Source organism: Peromyscus leucopus, chromosome 7 (genome assembly GCF_004664715.2).
Source record: "Peromyscus leucopus breed LL Stock chromosome 7, UCI_PerLeu_2.1, whole genome shotgun sequence".
NCBI classification, from domain to species: Eukaryota; Metazoa; Chordata; class Mammalia; order Rodentia; family Cricetidae; genus Peromyscus; species Peromyscus leucopus.
The window spans coordinates 6681643-6701808 of NC_051069.1; the positions used below are offsets into that span (position 1 = coordinate 6681643).

Sequence of the window (20166 nt, forward strand, 5' to 3'; positions counted from 1 at the left end):
GAAAGGGAACCTAAAGCCAAAAGCTTGGAGGTAAAGATTTCACACTTTTCCTGTACTTGAGTTTAACTACAATAGAAGAAACAGCCCTTCTTAACCCACCAACAGGCTACATGAACAAATGGCATCACAGCTGTGTGTAATGAGGGGATGTTTGGGGGGACCTCATGTGTCTCTAGCTTTGACTTTTCCATGAAAGTGATCTAGTGGATATACGGCTACTGTGTCCTTACTCCCACATATAACATAGATATACCATGTGCACATGGCTGTACCCTGACAGCTCCCTAGGCAAGATAGATTGGTAGCTCATGAAACCACTACAAAAACCAGTATACAAAATGCCCAAGCAAGGCTTTGAGTGACATTTGTTCAAAGACAACTGTTCCATTTAGATTCTACACTTTTCAGAAGGCCTAAACCTGGAGTTGGAGGCAAGAGGTATAATAGTCCTTTCTGCTAAATGGGAAGACTTTAATCTCTCTTTATATTCTAGTGTTTAGAATAAGACAGAACAGAACACACCTGATTGAACTCTTTCTGTATGAATGGCCTCTATCTTTCACATTGAACACAAACACCACACTCACACACAGTTAGTATATACATTTACCAAAATGAAATGAAATGAATAGGTCCAAAATATAAATCTGTTTAGGGCCTAAGACTAAAGTTCAAAAGAATTTGGTGCTCAAAGTATAGTATTAGATTCAGATCTGAATTTCTAAAGAGCAGGTACAAATGTGAAATGGAGAGTGGGGTGGGGTGGGGTGGAAAAAGGTATGGCTCTCTTTCAAGATCAGAGCATGCAGAGTGTGGTAGTTCCCAATTTTGCCTGCATGTTAGAACTCCCTAAAGTTTTACATATTTTCATTATCAGGCCAAATACTGATCAATTAATCTCAAATTTCTGGGTCCATGCAGAAGTATTTGTATTTTCTAACATACTCTAGGAGATTCCAAAGTGAGAGTTCAGGAAGTGGGAATACCATATAATTTATTGAGAATGAAAGAAAAAGTTATAGGCACCATTAAAATCTCCCAAGCCCCTGAGAAAGAGGACCATGTTTAATTATTAAAATAGTCTCCGCCTGGCATCACCTTCCCACCCTACACCTTGTCTCTAGGTATCACAGGATAGAGGCAGAGTTACCCTCATTCATGTTTTTATCTGTTAAGTAGGAAAAGACCTCCTAAAGGCCAAGTGAGCTCACCAAATAGATGGGCAAGAGTACAACCATGCCAAGTACATCTGGAAAACAGACCGAAATGTTTGGTGACCCTGACTGATGCCCAGAGGTGTTCTGGTCTGCACTAGAAATATGTTGCTGATGTTCTTGAAGAGCTTAAAAGAAAGGCCACCCATGTCAGGATTGGCAGTAGTTACTGACTTCCGTTTCTCTAGCTTTCTCTACCTGATGTCTTCTTGAAGTTTAAACCTGGATCTGAGTTTGGGATAGGGAAAAACGGAAAAGAAGTGGTAGAAATGCTGTTTGTACAGCAGATTCAGCATTACCTTCCAGCCCAGAGTCTCAGAGCTTAAACACAGACCATGCAGAAGGCACCAAGGGGCTATGGGAGAGCACAGCAAGACACACACACATGCAGGAGAAGCAGACGAGGAAGTGAGCAACTGCCTTGCTTCATTGGGATTAGGGTCACTTCTTTGCTGTCCCAAGATTCTCGTATTTTCAATTAACTTGACTTGTCTGAAAATTACTTAGTTTTTCTGAGTCCAGACTATCTGAAAGTTTGTCTCCCAAACTCTTTTATTCAGGGCTAGCAATCCAGAGTGGTTAGGCAAAAATTAGAAAAGTGATTCTATACACCAAGGCTCAAGGTTTAACACATTTTTCTCTGTAACCCATAGGGAGCAAGAAGCTCTAGAGGCCCCAAGAAACTCGTGGTTCCTATCTACTGTAGCTTTCACTTTTAGTTCACTATGTCTTTTGTCCAAGGCAGCCTAGAAAAATATAACTATCTGCCCAGAAACCAGTACTAAAGAAGGGTGGCACCAGCCTTAATGCACCATGCAAAAAAATAAAAATAAAATGGTCAGAAGAAGGAAGCTGTGGATACAAGCATGAAGATTGCAGTTTGTGATGAGCAGCACACTGAGAGACAGAATAGAGTTTCCAACCCATGATAAGACAAACCCTTTAAAAGACAACACAACCCCTCTGAAAGATGAACGTACTTAGCTTCCTCCACTACCTCCACCTCGGCATGAGCTGTGATTGGTGCATTTGAGTGAGCTCCAGTGGGGTCATCAACATTCAGCTCTCCATTGGTTGAGCTAACCACCTGAAACAGAGACAGACTGCAATAAGTACCATGGCTGTATGAAGTTCCTGCCTCCACCAGAGTAGATTAAAGAGAGATTAGGTCTCACACTTAGGTACTAGCCAGACAGGGTGTAGAATGTGTGTTTACTTGGGTTAAGGAAACACTGTCCTGATTTAGGGAGGGTTCCTAGACCTACATCATGTCAGAACACTTAACTCAATGATATAATCATACAATGATGACAATTAGCTTCATATTGAGTGCCTACTTTGTGCTTAGCACTCTGCTACACTATAGGTGTGTGTATATATTTAATCCTTAAAAATCCCTTACTTAATATGTCATAATTACTTGTGTGTATTCAAGTGTGCATGTGTGCATGAGGGTTATGTGTATGCATATGCCCATGCAGGTCAAAGGTGAACACTGGTGTCATTCTTGAAGAACTTTCCACCTTATTTTGGGAAAGAGTCTCTCACTGGGACATGTAGCTTGCTGATTAGGCTAGGCTGGCTGGCTAGTGAAACCCAGAGATTCCCAAGCCTCTATTTCTCTAGTGCTGGGATTACAAAGGACAGGCTACCACTAGCTGCCTTGGAAAAACAAGAGGCAAAACAAAACAAAAACAAAAAACAACAAACAAGCTGGGAGGTAGTGGTGCACACCTTTAATCCCAGCACTCAGAGGCAGAGGCAGGCAGATCTCTGTGAGTTTGAGACCAGCCTGGTCTACAGAGCAAGATCCAGGACAGCCAAGGCTACACAGAGAAACCCTGACTCAAACCAACCAACCAACCAACCAACCAACCAACCAACCAACCGTAAGTTCTAGGGCTCCAATTCAGGTCCCCGTGGTGCAGTAAATACTTTACCAACTGACCCATCTCCCTGGCTCAATTACTTAAAACAAAACAAAACAAATTATACTTATGTGTATGTATGTGTTAAGAGGTCAGTCTCAAGTGCCACAGTGTGTATGCGAGGTTGGAGGATAACTTACAAGAGGTGGCTTTCTCTTTCTACTATGTGTTTCATGGCTGTTGAACTCACGTCATCAGGCTTGGTGTCAAGTGCATTAACCTACTGTGCCATCTTGCTGTCCCCCAGCCCCAATTATTTCCCTCTAATGGACAGGAATACTACAAAATGTCTTAACCAAGGGTTAAGTTAGGATCTATAGGCTTTTATGGTTTTCACCTGTTCTGTCCACACAGTCTTTCAGTTTTCAAAAATGTGTATAGTTCTGTATTGAAAAAATAACTGAGCCAGGCGGTGGTGGTGCATGCCTGTAATCCTGCACTCGGGAGACAGAAGCAGGCAGATCTTTGTAAGTACAAAGCCAGGCTAGTCTACAAAGCAAGTTCCAGGACAGCCAGAGCTGTCTTGAAAAATAACCAACCAACCAACCAACCAACCAACCAACCAACCACAACAACAAAAAATCCCCACAAACCCTGTATAGCTACTTCTAAAGGTTAACTCATTTGCTCCCTTGACCATGGTGGGTAAATTCTACTACTCTCAGTTAATTATACTACATAATTATATACTCGGCCGGGCAGTGGTTGCGCACGCCTTTAATCCCAGCACTCGGGAGGCAGAGCCAAGCGGATCTCTGTGAGTTCGAGGCCAGCCTGGGCTACCAAGTGAGCTCCAGGAAAGGCGCAAAGCTACGCAGAGAAACCCTGTCTCGAAAAACAAAAAAAAAAACAAAAACAACAACAAAAAAATTATATACTCTGAGTAATGATGACTTAAAAAATAAATTCTCAAAAAGAAACCAAGAGTGGGCATCAGAAACCATAAATAATGGCACTTTCCTTGAGAAATTTCTTCATGGCTTTGATCACTGGTTTGAAGTTACTCAAACAAGAGTGCTACACCCTCTCTGTTGAGAAGGAAGGCGGTAAAGACAAATTTCCCTTGGAAAAGCAGTCTTATTTCAATGGTCTTTATTTCAGGCTCACTGTCATCCTATGTCTCACTGATGGTCCCCGAACTGTAATTGATGGCTCTCATTCCTGTCATCTGGTTCACGGACCCGTTCAGGCTTGTCTTGCTTGTGCAGCTGCTTCTGCCACCTCGTTTCAGTTCCAGCACATGATTCCTGTTTATGTGGGTGCTGGGGATTGGGAAAAGGGACCCCGCACAAACCACTCTGCTGTTAAGGATCTTGGCTGAAACATGGGGAAGAACCACAAAATAGGATAAATGGTTCAGATAGCTTATGCTATTGGGTAATAACTTCATCTATTTGAGACTATTCTTATAGACTGATGTGAGGAATACATAAGAAATGGATTGGGGACACCTTGTATATAATACTGGAGGAAGTAGGAAATAGTAAGAACTACATTATAAAATTAGGCAGTGGGCTGGAGAGACGGCTCAGCAGTTAAGAGCACTGGTTGTTCTTCCAGAGAACCCAGGTTCAATTCCCAGCACCCATATGGTAGTTCACAGCTGTCTGTAACTCCGATTCCAGGAGATCCAACACCCTCACACAGACATACATATAAGAGGCAAAACACCAATGCATATAAAATAAACAAATAAATCCTTAAAAAAATAGGCAGCCATGCGTTTGAATTCTGCTCTACAGCTGTGGGTACCTGGGCAAGATCTTTAATCTTTCTGTACCCCAGTTTCCTGGGGAAAATGGGGAAAGAGTGATGTTTATTCTAATGGGGTCCCCATGCAGATAAGTGACAGTAAGTATTCAGCCCAGAGTCAGGAGTAATGGCTCATATAGTAATGGCTCAAAAAATATTCATCTAAGCTGGGCGTGGTGCGTATGTCTTTAATACCAGCACTCAGGTAGCAGAGGCAGGCGGATCTCTGTGAGTTTAAGGACAACCTGGTCTCCAGAGTAAGTTCCAGGATGGCCATGGCTACACAAAGAAACCATGTCTCAAAGAACAACAACAAAGAACAATATAAAAAGATTCATCTTACTGATATTCTTATTTTCCTCAAGCTATGGGGTACTAACTAGCAGCTAATTTGCCAAAATTTCCTAAATGATCATAAAAAGGAAAGCAGGAGGAAATGTTTACTACCTTTGGGGCAGACAGAGTGAATGCTACCTACTTGTAATGTATAACCACAATTATTTCTACAAAAGAATACTTACTGGGTTTTTTCTTCTTCCTCCTTTTTTTTGGGGGGGGGCAGGGAGAACAAGGGTCTCATGCTATAGCCCTGGTCTGGAACCCACAATATAGCCTGGGCTATATTAACTCAATTTATTATATAAATTCATGGCATTGCTTCTGCCTTAGCCTCCACAGAGGTAGGATTATGACAGGTCTAGAGTATCATGTCTGGCCTCATTCTTGTTAATAAGATATGAGTGATAAAATTACAATAATGATATATGGTTAATGAAAAAAAAAAAAAAAAAGAACCCTACTACATTAAGACTTACCTGAGAAAGACTCAAATTTCTGCTAGTGATCACATTTAGTATCTCTGATTAGTGGACAGCCTAACATTATGCATATTATACAACACAATATTTTCCTTCTCTGCAAACAGGTTTCTTCTGAATCTAATTACAATTTCAAAAATTAGACAAATCCAGGACTTGGACTTTTCAAAAAGGATCATGTTATAAAAACCTTAAAAAAAATCACTGGTGAGTGATGATGATTAAAAGGGATTAAAGTGATAGAGAGATGATTAACAGTTAAGAGAGTTTGTTGCTCTTATAAAGGACCTGGGTTCAGTTCCTAGTGCCTACACTGTGGTTCACAATTACGCATAACTCCAGTTTCCAAGGGATCTGATGCCCTCTTTTGACCTCCAAGAGCACCAGGTACATGTGGTGCACTTACATTCATGCAGGGAAAAAAAAGGTAGGATTAAGAGACTAATGAATTAGGCATGGTGGTGTACACCTAAACTTCCAGGCCTTAGGAGCTAGAAACTGGAGGACCAATATGAGTTGGAGGCTAGCCTAGGTTATACAGTAAGATGTGGGTTAGCCTAGGCTACATAGTAAGACTGTCTCAAAAAAACCACAATAAACAAACAAAACAGAGAGAGATTGAAGGACTGAAAGAGATGGGAGAGGCCAAACAACCAATGGGACGCAGGGATCCCGGTTAGATTCTGGACACTATAAAACCTTAAGGACAACTGGAATTTGGGCTGTTAGATATTATGAGATATTAATTTTTTTTGAAATTTTTTTGAAAGGCAATGGAGTTACTGCTTATGTGAAAGAGTGTATTTATTTGTTTTTAGGAAATGTAGGTGGAAGTGTGTGGGGATAAGATACACTGTTTTAACTTTCAAATGGTCTGGAAAGTAAACACATATGCATGTAACCACACAAAATTAAAGTAAATGTGGCAGAATTTTAATACTTTCTTAATGGAGATTAAGGATAGTCTCAACTTTTCTATAGATTTGAAAGTTTCAAAATAGAAGTTGGGGGAAGTCCAGTATAAAAGGCTGAGAAGGTTAAGTGATAGCAAACCACATCCTGCTGACTTCCCCAGGTCTGCTGTGATTCATGGGGACATATTTTCTAGCACACCTAACTGTTAACACTGGTGAGTGGCTTATTCTATGAGCACAATGGTTACACATGAAGGTAGTCACCTGAAAATTTTTTATTTATTTATTATTCATTCATTCATTCATTCATTCATTCATTTTTTGCACTACTGGGGAGTAAATCAAAGGCTGTGTGTGTTCTAGGAAAGCACTGTAACTGAATCACTAATTCTTAATGAACTACTAAGGAACTAGACAAAATGATATGTAAGATGTCTTGGCTAAAAGCCAAGTGTAGGGGTGCATACCCCTATAATGTCAGCATTCAGGTGTCTGAGGCAGGAGGATTGGAAGTGTGCAGTCAGCATGAGCTGCAGAGGAAATTCAAGGTTACCCTATCATATTTATCTTTCTATCTCTTCAATCCTACTAATATGAAAGAATTACTAGTAAGAGTCACTATGGAGAATTACCTGTGACTCTGGGTCATGGTAAAGTCTTATACTTTATAATTTCTCCTCCCTATGAATTGCTATTTGGCCTACAATCAGTGTCCTTAGGCAATCTAAGAAAGAGGCTATTCTCACTTTATAATCAACAATATCTGTATCAGAAAGCATATAATTTCAAACAAATCAAGCACAAAAGGAATATTACTCCTGTCTCTACCCTTACACTTTTCTGTATCTAAAACATGTCTGAAGCACATGATAGCACTCTGGAGGAAGAGGCAGGATGACCGAGTTTGAGACTACCATGGGCTACATAGTGAGACCCTGTTTCAGAAAAACAAAACCAAAAATAAAATAAAAGAACCTTAAAGAAAATCTTAGATAACATGTCTGGGCCTTTGTTCCATTGGTAGAACACTTGTATAGCAGGTACAAAGCCCTGGGTTTGATTCCTAGCACCACAGAAAACCAGGTATGGTGGCACATGCCTGTAATTCCGGCACTCAGTAGACAGAAGAATCTGAAGTTCAAGGTTATCATCGTTACATAGCAAGTTTGAGGCCAGTTTGACCCTGTCTCAAAAAATAAAAATCTGGGGGTTAACAGATAATGAATCTCTGTATCTACAGCATGAACCTACTTCAAGTTTGCAAGAGTTTATATGACTAGACTCCTACGTGGATGTGCAACAGGACAAATACTATTGTGACAGGGCAGAATTCTAACTCCACTGTTGACATTCTCTGTACATGTGTATAGGGCCACTAACGTTCATATTATCTACCATATGTTATATGGCAGTTAACTATGATATCTACTAGAGATTTGAAGCACCATAAAGAACTTCACAGATGTAATGAATTGCCATCCTTTTTTTTTGTGAGATGGGGTCTTGTTAGGTAGGATGTTTAGGCTAGCCTCAAGTTCCTGAGCTCAATTGTTCTTCCTGCTTCAACCTCCTGACTACCTAAGATTTTCCAAGACACCTGGCTCAAATTACTATTTTTTTTTGGGGGGTGTGTGTGTGTGGTAGTTTGAGATAGGTTTTTACTATATAGCTCTGGCTGTCTTGGAACTCACTACGTAGACGAGGCTGGCCTCAAACTCAAAGAGATCTATCTGCCTCTGCCTCCTGAGTGCTGGAACTAAAGGTGTGAGCCACCACAGCTGACTTGAAAAGTGTTTTGTCTTCTTAAATTTAGGCCTTTAAGAAGAGCTGTGGAAGCCAGGCAGTGGTGGTGCATGCCTTTAATCCCAGCACTTGGAAGGCAGAGCAGGCGGATCTCTGTGAATTCGAGGCCAGCCTGGGCTACAGAGTGAGTTCCAGGACAGGCTCCAAAAGCTACACAGGGAAACCCTGTCTCAAAAAACAAAACAAACAAACAAAAAACCCTTACATTTTGGGGGTTGGGGATTTAGCTCAATGGTAGAGTGCTTGCCTAGCAAGCGCAAAGCCCTGGCTTCGGTCCTCAGCTCTGAAAAAAAAAAAAAAAAAAAAAAAGGAGCCGTGGAAATACAACAAAGATGAAAACCAAGGTGTCTTGCCCATTAAGTAAATTAGAACCAGAACAAATGCTCCTTATCTTGGCAATTTGCAGTGCATCCAAGAGAGATGGTGTTACAGGTTATCTAGGTTAAGCTCAGCATGATTTCACCAAGTACCTCTGCAGAATGAAAGAATGCAGAAACATGGCAGGCGGTAGTGGCTCACGCCTTTAATCCCAGCACTCGGGAGGCAGAGGCAGGCGGATCTTTGTGAGTTCGAGGCCAGCCTGGTCTACAGAGTGAGATCCAGAAAAGGCGCAAAGCTATACAGAGAAACCCTGTCTCGAAAAAACAAAAAACAACAACAAAAAAGAATGCAGACACATATCTAGACATGGTAGTGCACTTCTGTAATCCCAGCATTCAGAAGGCTGAGGCTGGATGACTGCAGTCTGAAGGCTAGTGTGGAATACACAGAGAGATTCTGCTTTGAAAAAAAAAAGGGGGGGGGGAACCAAACCAGGTGTAATAGTCAATGTCTTTATTCCTAACACTTGGGAGCCAGACATAGTGGCTAGGAGAGATGGTGGAACTCTGTGAGGGAGTTCCAGGATGGCCTGGCCTACATAGTGAGTCCCTATCTGCAAAAACAAAACAAAGAAAAACAAAAAAGGAAAACAAGTAACAACAAAATTAAAACAAAACACAACAAAAAACAAAAAACACAGGGACATCTGTTGTGCTAGAAATATTATTGATTTGCAAAAAAGCATAGTCTTGGCAAGAGTGGCAGTACATGCTTGTAATCGTACCATTCAGGATATGGAGGCAGCATGATAAGTTCACAGGTAGTCTTGGCTTCATAATAAATTCAAGGTCAGTCAAGACTATATAAGCCTCTGTCTCAAAAGCCCAAAAGTTTGTCTGGAGAGATAGCTCAGTGGTTAAGAGCACTTGTTGCTCCCCCAATGACCTGATTTCAGTTCCCAGGATCCACCAACATCAAGTAGCTCACAAATGCATTTAACTCTAGTTCCATGACATCTTGTACTCTTTTCTGTCCTTTTCAGGCACCTGAACATGTGGTACATATACACGCAAACAAATTTTAAAAAATAATTTAAAAAAAGTTAGTTAAAAACAAAATTATTTGATGTATTAATTTTCAATTATTAATGGTGAATCATTAATTTCACCCAAAGTCTTATTTATTTATTCATGTATTTATTCGTTATTTACTGCAGTGTGAGGGACTGAACCCAAAGCTGTGTACATGCTAGACAAGCGGAATACATTGAGCTATACCTCTAGGTCTGTCATTTACTTAAATAGCTTATTTAGATATTATAACGAAATAGCTTATTTAGTGATATTATGACTATCATAGTATCCTAGATTATCATCATTTTGCTGAAATAAATAGCTCCCCAAACTCCTGAATACCAGTTTGGTGAAAGCTTCCCTTCTGTACTGGCAGCTAGGGTCACCACAGGAGTTTCCTAACTTTTGATTATACTAGCAAGTCTCTTTGCTTCTTTGTTGGGTAGGATCTCTCTTTTTTTTCCCCACTTTTTAAAATTTATTTTTCTATTATCAGCTTGATACAGTATAAATTCTTATCCTAATTGTGAAATGTTTCTTGAGGCTTGCCCAGTAATTGAGTAAAACCAAAACTTATTATAAGCCACAGTCATCCTAGGGTCCCCCCTGCTATATAGCCTCCCTGGTTCTGTGGGTTGCAGTCTGATTGTTCTTTGCTTTATATCTAGAATCCACTTATGAGAGAGTACATACTATGTTTGTCCTTCTGGGTTTGGGTTACCTCACTCAGGATGATTTTTTCTAGTTCCATCCATTTGCCTGCAAATTTCATGCTGTCATTGTTTTTCTCTGCTGAGTAGTACTCCATTGTGTATACATACCACATTTTCTTAATCCATTCTTCAGTTGACGGGCATCTAGGTTGTTTCCACGTTCTGGCTATTACAAATAGTGCTGCTATGAACATAGTTGAGCATGTATCTTTGTGGTATGATTGAGTATTCCTTGGGTATATGCCCAAGAGTGGTATGGCTGGGTCTTGAAGTAGATCGATTCCCAATTTTCTGAGAAACCGCCATACTGATTTCCACAGTGGTACAAGTTTGCACTCCCACCAACAGTGGAGGAGTGTTCCGTTTGCTCCACATTCTCTCCAACATTGACTGTTATTAATGTTTTTTATCATAGCTATTCTGACAGGTGTAAGGTGGTATCTGAGTCGTTTTGATTTGCATTTCTCTGATGATTAAGGATGTTGAGCATTTCTTTAAATGTCTTTCAGTCCTTTGTGATTCTTTTTTTGAGAATTCTGTTTAGCTCTTCAGCCCATTTTTTAATTGGACTGTTCAGTATTTTGATGTCTAATTTCCTGAGTTCTTTATATACTTTGGAGATCAGTCCTCTGTCAGACGTGGGATTGGGGAAGGTCTTTTCCCATTCTGTAGGCTGTCTTTTTGTCTTATTGACTGTGTCTTTTGCCCTACAAAAGCTTCTCAGTTTCAAGAGGTCCCATTTATTATTGTGCTCAGTGTCTGTGCTGCTGGTGTTATATTTAGGAAGTGATCTCCTGTGCCAATGCATTCAAGAGTACTTCCTACTTTCTCTTCTATTAAGTTTAGTGTAACTGGATTTATGTTGAGGTCTTTGATCCACTTGGACTTGAGTTTTGTGCATGGTGACAGATATGGATCTATTTGTAATCTTTCACATATTGACATCCAATTATGCCAGCACCATTTGTTGAAGATACTTTCTTATTTCCATTATATAGTTTTGGCTTCTTTGTCAAAAATCAGGTGTTCATATGTGCGTGGATTAATGTCAGGGTATTCATTGATTCCATTGGTCTGTATTTCGGTTTTTATACCAGTACCAAGCTGTTTTTATTACTATAGCTCTATAGTAGGGCTTGATGTCAGGGATGGTGATGCCTCCAAGGGTTGCTTTATCGTATAGGATTCTTTTAGCTATCCTGGGTCTTTTGTTTTTCCATATGAAGTTGAGTATTTTTCTTTCCAAGTCTGTGAAGAATTGTGTTGGGATTTTGATGGGGATTGCATTGAATCTGTAGATTGCTTTTGGTAAGATTGTCATTTTTACTATGTTAATCCTACCTATCCATGAGCATGGGAGATCCTTCCATTTTCTGGTATCTTCTTTAATTTCTTTCTTTAGAGATTTAAAGTTCTTATCAAAAAGTTCCTTCACTTGTTTAGTTAGTGTTATCCCAAGGTATTTTATATTACTTGTGGCTATTGTAAAGGGTGATGTTTCTCTGACTTCTTTCTCAGCCCTTTTATCATTTGTATATAGGAGGGCTACTGACTTTTTTTGAGTTGACCTTGTATCCTGCCACATTACTGAAGGTGTGTTAGGACTGAATGTTCTGTAGATATCTATTAAGTCCATTTGAGTCATAACATCTGTTAGGTCCTTTATTTCTTTGTTAAGTTTCAGTCTGGTAGATCTGTCTTTTGGTGAGAGTGGTGTGTTGAAATCTCCCACTACTACTGTGTGGGGTTTGATGTGCAATTTAAGCTTTAGTCATGTTTCTTTTATGAATGTAGGTGCCTTTGTATTTGGGGCATAAATGTTTAGAATCGAGACTTCATCTTGGTGGATTTTTCCTGTGATAAATATGTAATGTCCATCCTGATCTCTTTCAAGTGATTGTAGTTTGAAGTCTATTTTATTCGATATTAGGATAGCTACACCAGCTTGTTTCTTAGGTCCATTTGATTGATAAGCCTTTTCCCAGCCCTTTACTCTGAGGTAGTGTCTGTCTTTGAAGTTACGGTGTGTTTCTTGTATGCAGCAGAAGGATGGATCCTGTTTTCTTATCCATTCTGTTAGTTTGTGTCTTTTTATAGGTGAGTTGAGACCATTGATATTGATGGATATTAATGACCACTGATTGTTAATTCCTATTATTTTTTTGTGGTAGTGTTGCATTTTCCTTCTTTGGTATTTGTTGGTGTGGGATTATCAATTGCCTGAGTTTTCATGGGTGTATTTAGTTTCTTTAGGTTGGATTTTTCCTTCTAGTGCTTTCTGTATGGCTGGATTTGTGGATAGGTATTGTTTGAATCTGGTTTTATCGTGGAATATTTTGTTTACTCCGTCTATGGTGATTGAGAGTTTTGCTGGGTATAATAGTCTGGGTTGGCATCCGTGGTCTCTTAGTGTCTGCATAACATTTGTCCAGGACCTTCTAGCTTTCATAGTCTCTATTGAGAAGTCTGGTGTTATTCTAATAGGTCTGCCTTTATATGTTACTTGGTCTTTTTCCTTTGCGGCTCTTAATCTTTTTTCTTTGTTCTGTATGTTTAATGTTTTGATTATTATGCGGCAAAGGGACTTTTTTTTTTTTTTTTTGATCCAGCCTATTCGGTGTTCTGTAAGCTTCTTGGATCTTCATAGTATTTCTTTCTTTAGGTTAGGAAAGTTTTCTTCTATGATTTTGTTGAATATATTTTCTGCGCCTTTGAGTTGGTATTCTTCTCCTTCTTCTATCCCTATTATTCTTAGGTTTGGTCTTTTCATGGTGTCCCAAATTTTTTGGATGTTTTGTGTCATGACTTTTTTGTCTTTAGTGTTTTCTTTGACTGACATTCTATTGTGTCTTCAGTGTTAGAGAGTCTCTGTTCCATCTCTTGCATTTGGTTGGTTATGCTTGCTTCTGTAGTTCCTGTTCATTTAGTCAGGATTTCTATTTCCAGCATTCCCTCAGTTTGCTTTTTTTTTATTGTCTCAATTTCAATTTTCAAATCTTTTTTTTTTTTTTTTTTTTTTGGTTTTTCGAGACAGGGTTTCTCTGTGTAGCTTTGCGCCTTTTCCTGGAACTCACTTGGTAGCCCAGGCTGGCCTGGAACTCACAGAGATCCGCCTGGCTCTGCCTCCTGAGTGCTGGGATTAAAGGCGTGCGCCACCACCGCCCGGCCATTTTCAAATCTTGAATTGTTTCCTTCATCTGTTTAATTACTTTTTCTTGGTTTTCTTTGATTTCTTCCAATTTGTTGTCTGTTTTTTTCTTCCACTTCTTTAAGAGTTTTTTTTTATTTCCTCTTTAATGGAGTTTTTCATTTCCTCTTTAAGGGTCTCTATCATCTTAAAGTCATTTTTAGGACTGATTTCTTCTGCTTCTTCTGAATTGGTGTGTTCAGGTCTTACAGGTGTAGAATCGATAGCTCTTTAGGTTGTTGCCTGTATTTTTACACTGGTGTCTACTCATCTCTTTCTCTGCTCCATGTAGGCAGTGTCTGTGTCTGAAGGTGCCTCTCTTCTTCTAATTGTTAGTCTTGGTCCACTAGGAGTTCTTGGTTAAATCAGTGCTGTTAGGCTCTGTTTCTTTGGGAGCAGCTTAGTCCAATCAGTGTCAGTGGGTTCTGTGTCAGGGAGCAGTTGTTCCCAGTTGGTGCAGGGTGTGCTTATGGTTTCAGTGGTTGTTAGGTTCATAGGGGTTGGGTTTTTTTTTTTTTTTTTTTTTTTTTTTGGTTGGGGGAGCAGGGAAAGGTAGCTGTCTGGTCCCTGGGACTCCGATGGGTAGGGCCTTGGGGCTACAGACCTGATCTGCTGGTCTGGAGATGGGGGCTTACCTGTACTCAGTCGGTGTAGTGTAGGCTTATGATTCTGGTGATCTGGTTCGGTGGCTGGGCGGCGCCTTCTTTTGTGTTCTCAGGTCATGTTTTGCTCATTCATCAACTCCTCAGCTGATCTTGTATCCTCAGACTGCAGACTATAGGATTCTGAATCCTCTCCCGAATGGATCTCAGCTGAGCAGGTTGTTTAGTAGGGTAATCTCACCAACGCCTCCAAGTTATTGGGTTTCATAGGATCTGCAGCTGGGTCCTGGGTTGGCTTCAGACAGAGTGTTCAGGTCTGTTCTGGTTCCGTCCCACGGAGATGGCTCCTTCCCCGGGTGCTGGGATTAAAGGTGTCCTTGTTCCAAGATCTTAATCTCCTTGTTTTCACTCCTCAGCGGGTAATAGTTTAGTTTCTGGTCTTTATTACAACCACTTCTCGGCTGCAGCTCTGCCTGCCTCTACCCGAAATTTTGTGGAATTAGTTCTCTATTTTAACATGGACAAAACGGCTTGGGTAGGCTCTCTTGTTCCCTAGATCCAGTCTACGCTTCCTTCTTGTTCTCACTCATCTTGGTAACATACATCCTGTGTAAATTCATATGCAAAGGTTCATGAAGTATAGAAATTTTAAGTTGATTAAAAAAAAAAAATAGGGCCCTGGAAATTATTTTAAAGAAGCCCATACTCATTCTTTCAGCAGTCTTACTTTCCTTCTAAGTCCACCTTTTTCTCTTAAAAAATGTTAGTTTATATATTTATTTCAAATGGTGGTGAGGCACATACCTGTCACTGCATACACGTGAAGTCCGAAGATAACCCGAACTCACAGAGATCCACCTGTCTCTACCTCCTGAGTGCTGGGATTAAAGGCACGCACCACCGCCCGGCCTGCTCTGTTTTCTTAAGTTTATATTCAAAACTAATTGAGTTTTAAGATTGTTTTAATTTCTAGGAGCTTTCTTTCTAAAACATTATTTACTATTATTTAAAAAAATAATTTAAATTTATTTTGTGTGCATTGGTGTGAAGGTGTCAGACCCCTGGAACTGGAGTTACAGAAAGTTGTGAGCTGCCAGTGTGGGTGCCAGGAATTGAACCTGGGTCCTCTGGAAGAACAGCCAATACTCTCAACTGCTGAGCTATCTCTCCGGCCTCTCCACCACTTCTAATATGAGCAGAGAAGCAAGGGTTATCAGGTGACGTCTCCACTCCTCCTTGTGGATTAACAGGTGGTTAGTGATTACTGTGGGAAGGAAGGGACATTTCTGTCAGTGTTGTAGGCACCAGTAAGTTGCCCATGCTCCTGTAAACAACTGGAATTAAACTCATTGGCATGCATTTGTGTTCTCTCTCTCTCTCTCTCTCTCTCTCTCTCTCTCTCTCTCTCTCTCTCTCTCTCTCTCACACACACACACACACACACACACACAGTAGTTGTAAAGAAGGCATTTGCAGAGTGAGAGGGAAACAGGGTAATGGGTGGTAAATACATTATATAATGTATGAAAATGTCATAGTGAAGCCAATTCTATATAATGTATGCTAATAAAACTTTGGGGCTGGGCGTTGGTGGCGCACGCCTTTAATCCCAGCACTCGGGAGGCAGAGGCAGGCGGATCTCTGTGAGTTCGAGGCCAGCTGGGCTACCAAGTGAGCTCCAGGAAAGGCGCAAAGCTACACAGAGAAATCCTGTCTCAAAAAACAAAAACAAAACAAAACAAAACAAAACAAAACCAAAAAAAAAAAAAAAAAACTTTGGAAGATGATTTACTTTTAATTATATGTTATGTATGTCCAGTATAGGTGTGCCAGTTCATTTTTTGTCAACTTGACACAAGCAAGGGTCATCTGGGAAGAGGGCCTCAATTTAATTGTTGACTGCTGTGGGATGGCCCAGGCTACAGTAGGCAGGTGGTCCTGGGTTGTATAAAAAGCAGGCTAAGCAAGCCAGCAGTACACAATGTTTCTTAATGGTCTCTGCTTTGGTTCCTGCCTCCCTCAGTGACTGCAAGCTGAAAGAAATAAACCCTTTCCTGCCCAAGTTTCAGGTCAGGTGGTTATCAAAGAAAGCAAACTAGGACAATGGGTATGCATATATGAGTGCAGGGAGGACCAAAAGAAGGTGTGACATGCCCAGGAGTTGGAGTTAGGAGTCTGATGTACTGGGAACTGAATGAGCTTAGGTCTTCTGCAAGAGCAGCATGTGCTTTTCACTACTGAGCCATCTCTCCAAGGCCCTAATAAAAACTGTTGAAAAGAAGAGGGTGCGGGGCTGGAGAGATGGCTCAGCAGTTAAGAACACTGACAGCCCTTCCAGAGGTCTTGAGTTCAATTTCCAGCACCCACATGGTGACTCACAACCATCTGTAATGAACACCATCTGGTGTTCTCTTCTGGCCTGCAGACATATATATACAAAATAAATATTTTAAAAAAAAGAAGAAGAGGGTGCATATCAATTGACACCATGAGAACAGCTGGTCTTGACAACTCTGGATTATACTTCAGGATGACTTGGCTAGGCCATTTCAGTTGCGGGAGAGTAATGCTATTAGTACCCTCCAATTTTCTTTCTGGCTGGTTATATTTTCCAGAGTATATTCCTTTACTTCTTGCCTGGAATGTCCAGACCTAGCTTTTGGCTTTCTAAAGCAGTCAAACCAGTCAGTAAGGATACTACTCATCTACTCTCCCTGTTAAGCACTGTACCTTACCTTAAAGGATATCTCATATCCTTTAATCTAGAGACCCACTTTAAAACAAAAACAAACAGCCAAGCAGTGGTGGCACATGCCTTTTATCCCAGTACATGACAGGCAGAGGCAGGAAGATCTCTGTGAGTTCGAGGCCAGCCTGGTCTACAGAGTGAGTTCCAGGACAGCCAGGGCTACACAGAGAAACCCTGTCTCAAAACAAACAAACAAACAAACAAACAAACAAACAAACAAACACACGCCTTAGCTTTTTTTTAATTCGTCTTTTATAGAAGACATGTTAATTTCATTTTGAATATGATATGTAAATATCCTCAACTTTCAGGAAAAAAACTGTAACTCCCCAAAGAATTTCTCTGTGGCACTGACTGATACAGAAACTGGTAGCACACTGTTAATTTGGTAATTCTGAAGAGGGAAGCACATCCACTTTTCTACAATGAGAGATCTGTGCACTGTTAGATAATTCATTTTGTGTTGTGTTGCTATTTCACTGCTTTCTCTTTGTTCATTTGTTTTGGTGTGTGTGTTTAATTTTGTTTTTTTGAGACAAAGTTTCTCTGCGTAGCTCTAGCTTTGCTGGAACTCACTTTGTAGACCAGGTTGGCCTTGAACTCATAGAGATCCACTGGCCTCTGCCTCAAAATGCTAGTCTGGGATTAAAGGAGTGCACCACCACTGCCCAGCTTTTTGTGTGTATGTGTGCTTTCTCTTTAATTTGATGTTATTTTGTCATGTTTTTTCTATCAGAAAAATTACACTCTTGTTCTTAAACAAAACTACCAATTTTTCCTTTGTATTTCTTCCTTAACAATTTTTTTACATGTACTGGCATTTTGCTTGCATATATGTCTGTGAACCTGATGCCCATGGAAGCAGAAGAGGGTGTTAGAGCCTCTGAAACTGGAGTTACAGATGGTTGTGAGCTTCAATGTGGGTGCTGGGAACCAAACCTGGGTCCTTTGCAAGAGCAAAAAGTGCTCTAAACTGCTGAGCCGTCTCCCCAGCTTTACCACTGTGGTTTTTTATTTTAGTATCAGCTACTCAGCATTTCCAGGTGTGAAGCATCAGAGTTGAACAAGAAATCGACCAGCTGTATGTCACTGACTTATGTCTTCACCCACAACTGCCTCAGGTCCTGCCTGATGCTGCCCCTAAAACAAGGTGAGGCCTTTGCTGGAGGGTGGGAGGTGGGGGTAGGAGGATGCAGAATCAGATGGGATGGTCTGACCCCCACTTCCCCTCTCCAAATAAAGATTTGGTCTCTTGGTGAAGAAAGGAGGGAACATACAGGGATCTTTGCTTTCTTTCTTTTTTTTTTTTTTTTTTTTTCAGGTTTTCTGTGTAGTTTCTTTTAATCACTTGTAGCCAGCTGGCTCGAATCAAGAGATTCGCTGCTTGCTCTGAGTGCTGGGATTAAAGGCGTGCGCCACCACCGCCCGGGATCTTTGCTTTCTTAGACTTTCAAGCACTCTTTTTTAATATATGCCCTGCCAACACTCCTCCACTTAAAGAAGCCCATTCTTGAGCCTTTTGGGAAATTCTAAGGTGAATAGACTAAGATCCAATTTTCTCCTGCTATTTGAACTGTATTTCAACTTCCAACATTCTCTGCTGCCGTTACTGTTTTCCCACCTTTCTATAGACATATGCCTCTAAACAATTCTTGTTATTCTTTGTTTCTATCTATTTTCCTTCCTTTCTTTCTTTCTTTTTTTTTTTTTTTTTTTTTTTTTTTGAGACAAGGTCTCTCTATGTAACCTTAGCTGGCTTGAGCACATAGAGATTCACCTGCCTCTGCCTCTAGAATGCTGGAACTAAAGGCCTGCACCACCACATCAATTTAAAAAGATTTCTTGCCAGGCGGTGGTGGCGCACACCTTTATTCCCAGCATTCGGGAGGCAGAGGCAGGGGGATCTCTGTGAGTTCGAGGCCAGCCTGGTCTACAGAGTGAGATCCAGGAAAAGTGCAAAGCTATCCAGAGAAACCCTGTCTAAAAAAAACAAATGTATGTATGTGTGTGTGTGTTATACACACACACACACACACACACACACACATACATGCAGGGAGTTCATTTCTATACCTCAACTAGTGGGTCATCAGTATGAGAAAAATATTCAGTTGAATTTTTTTCCTGGTTAGGATTTTAAAAGTTACACACAAAAAAAGTGAAGAGACAGAAAATATTCCTGGTACCAGACAGAAAAGAAAACCTCATGCTAGCCCAAATAAAAACAGAAATAATTTCCGAGACCAAATTTATTCCAGAAAGAAAATACAAAACAGCTCAACTTCTTGGATATCCACTCAGGAAATCCCTCAAGCAATACTCCCAGGCTACTGGGTGCTAAATCATCCATCATTATGGAGTGAGCTACACACGCATATATCTAGTACTGGAAGGATTTTAAGTTTCTGGACTTCACAATTCAGATACTAACACATTTCTACCTTGATGGTATTTTGCAGATCATGAGTAGATCAAGATTGTAGGGTGGGTTAACTCAATACAGAAATCACATAGATGTTTCTAAGTCAATGACAAAAAGCAGCAATTATCTCAAAAAAAAATGACTTTTACCAAAGTCCACATAGATAGAAAATCAGCACAGAGATTATCAGTTAAACATAAGCAACTCACCCCTGCTGTAAGTGGCCATCTGAAAGGAACCCAAACTGCAAGAGCAAGGCAACATTCTACTAGCCAGGCTGAGAAGGCCAGGGAAGACAGTAGGTACCTGTACTGAACCCCCATGGCGGTCTGCGGCCAAGTGAGACGTCAGGTATGAGGTATTGGTCTGCCGGCTGGGCTGGACTTCCCACTCTCCTCGGCGCTCTGATGATGCAGTCTGCTTAGGCATTAGAAGCATGACACCAAGATATGGAAGGAAAGGTAAAGCAACAGAAAGCAACAACAAAATCCAGTAATTAGTGCTCCTGCAGGGTTTCTGTCTGGAGCTTGACATTAACATCTGCTGCAAAGCACTGAGAACTAGTACTGTGATTGTATTCATTTCCACTAATGAACCACCACATGAGTTGAAAGAAAACCTGTACTGAACAAAAGTAGAGAGGGAGCCAACCAAAAGTTGGGCATCACCC

The 20166-nt window shown here is 40.6% G+C and overlaps 1 protein-coding gene across 6 annotated transcripts in view; it reads right to left on the reverse strand.

Moving 5' to 3' along the window:
- The window catches only part of Csnk1g1 (casein kinase 1 gamma 1), a 147094-nt gene that overhangs the window by 11406 nt on the left and 115522 nt on the right, over positions 1-20166 (reverse strand). For 3 of the 6 annotated variants that reach the window (XM_037207397.1, XM_028866458.2, XM_028866467.2), the window contains 2 exons: positions 19803-19913; positions 2195-2301 (listed from right to left, as the gene is read on the reverse strand). In XM_037207397.1, the coding sequence (XP_037063292.1) occupies positions 2195-2301; positions 19803-19913 (218 nt within the window). Of the gene's footprint in view, positions 1-2194; positions 2302-19802; positions 19914-20166 lie in introns of those variants that run through there. The other 3 variants (XM_028866481.2, XM_028866488.2, XR_005091924.1) reach the window with 2 other exon arrangements.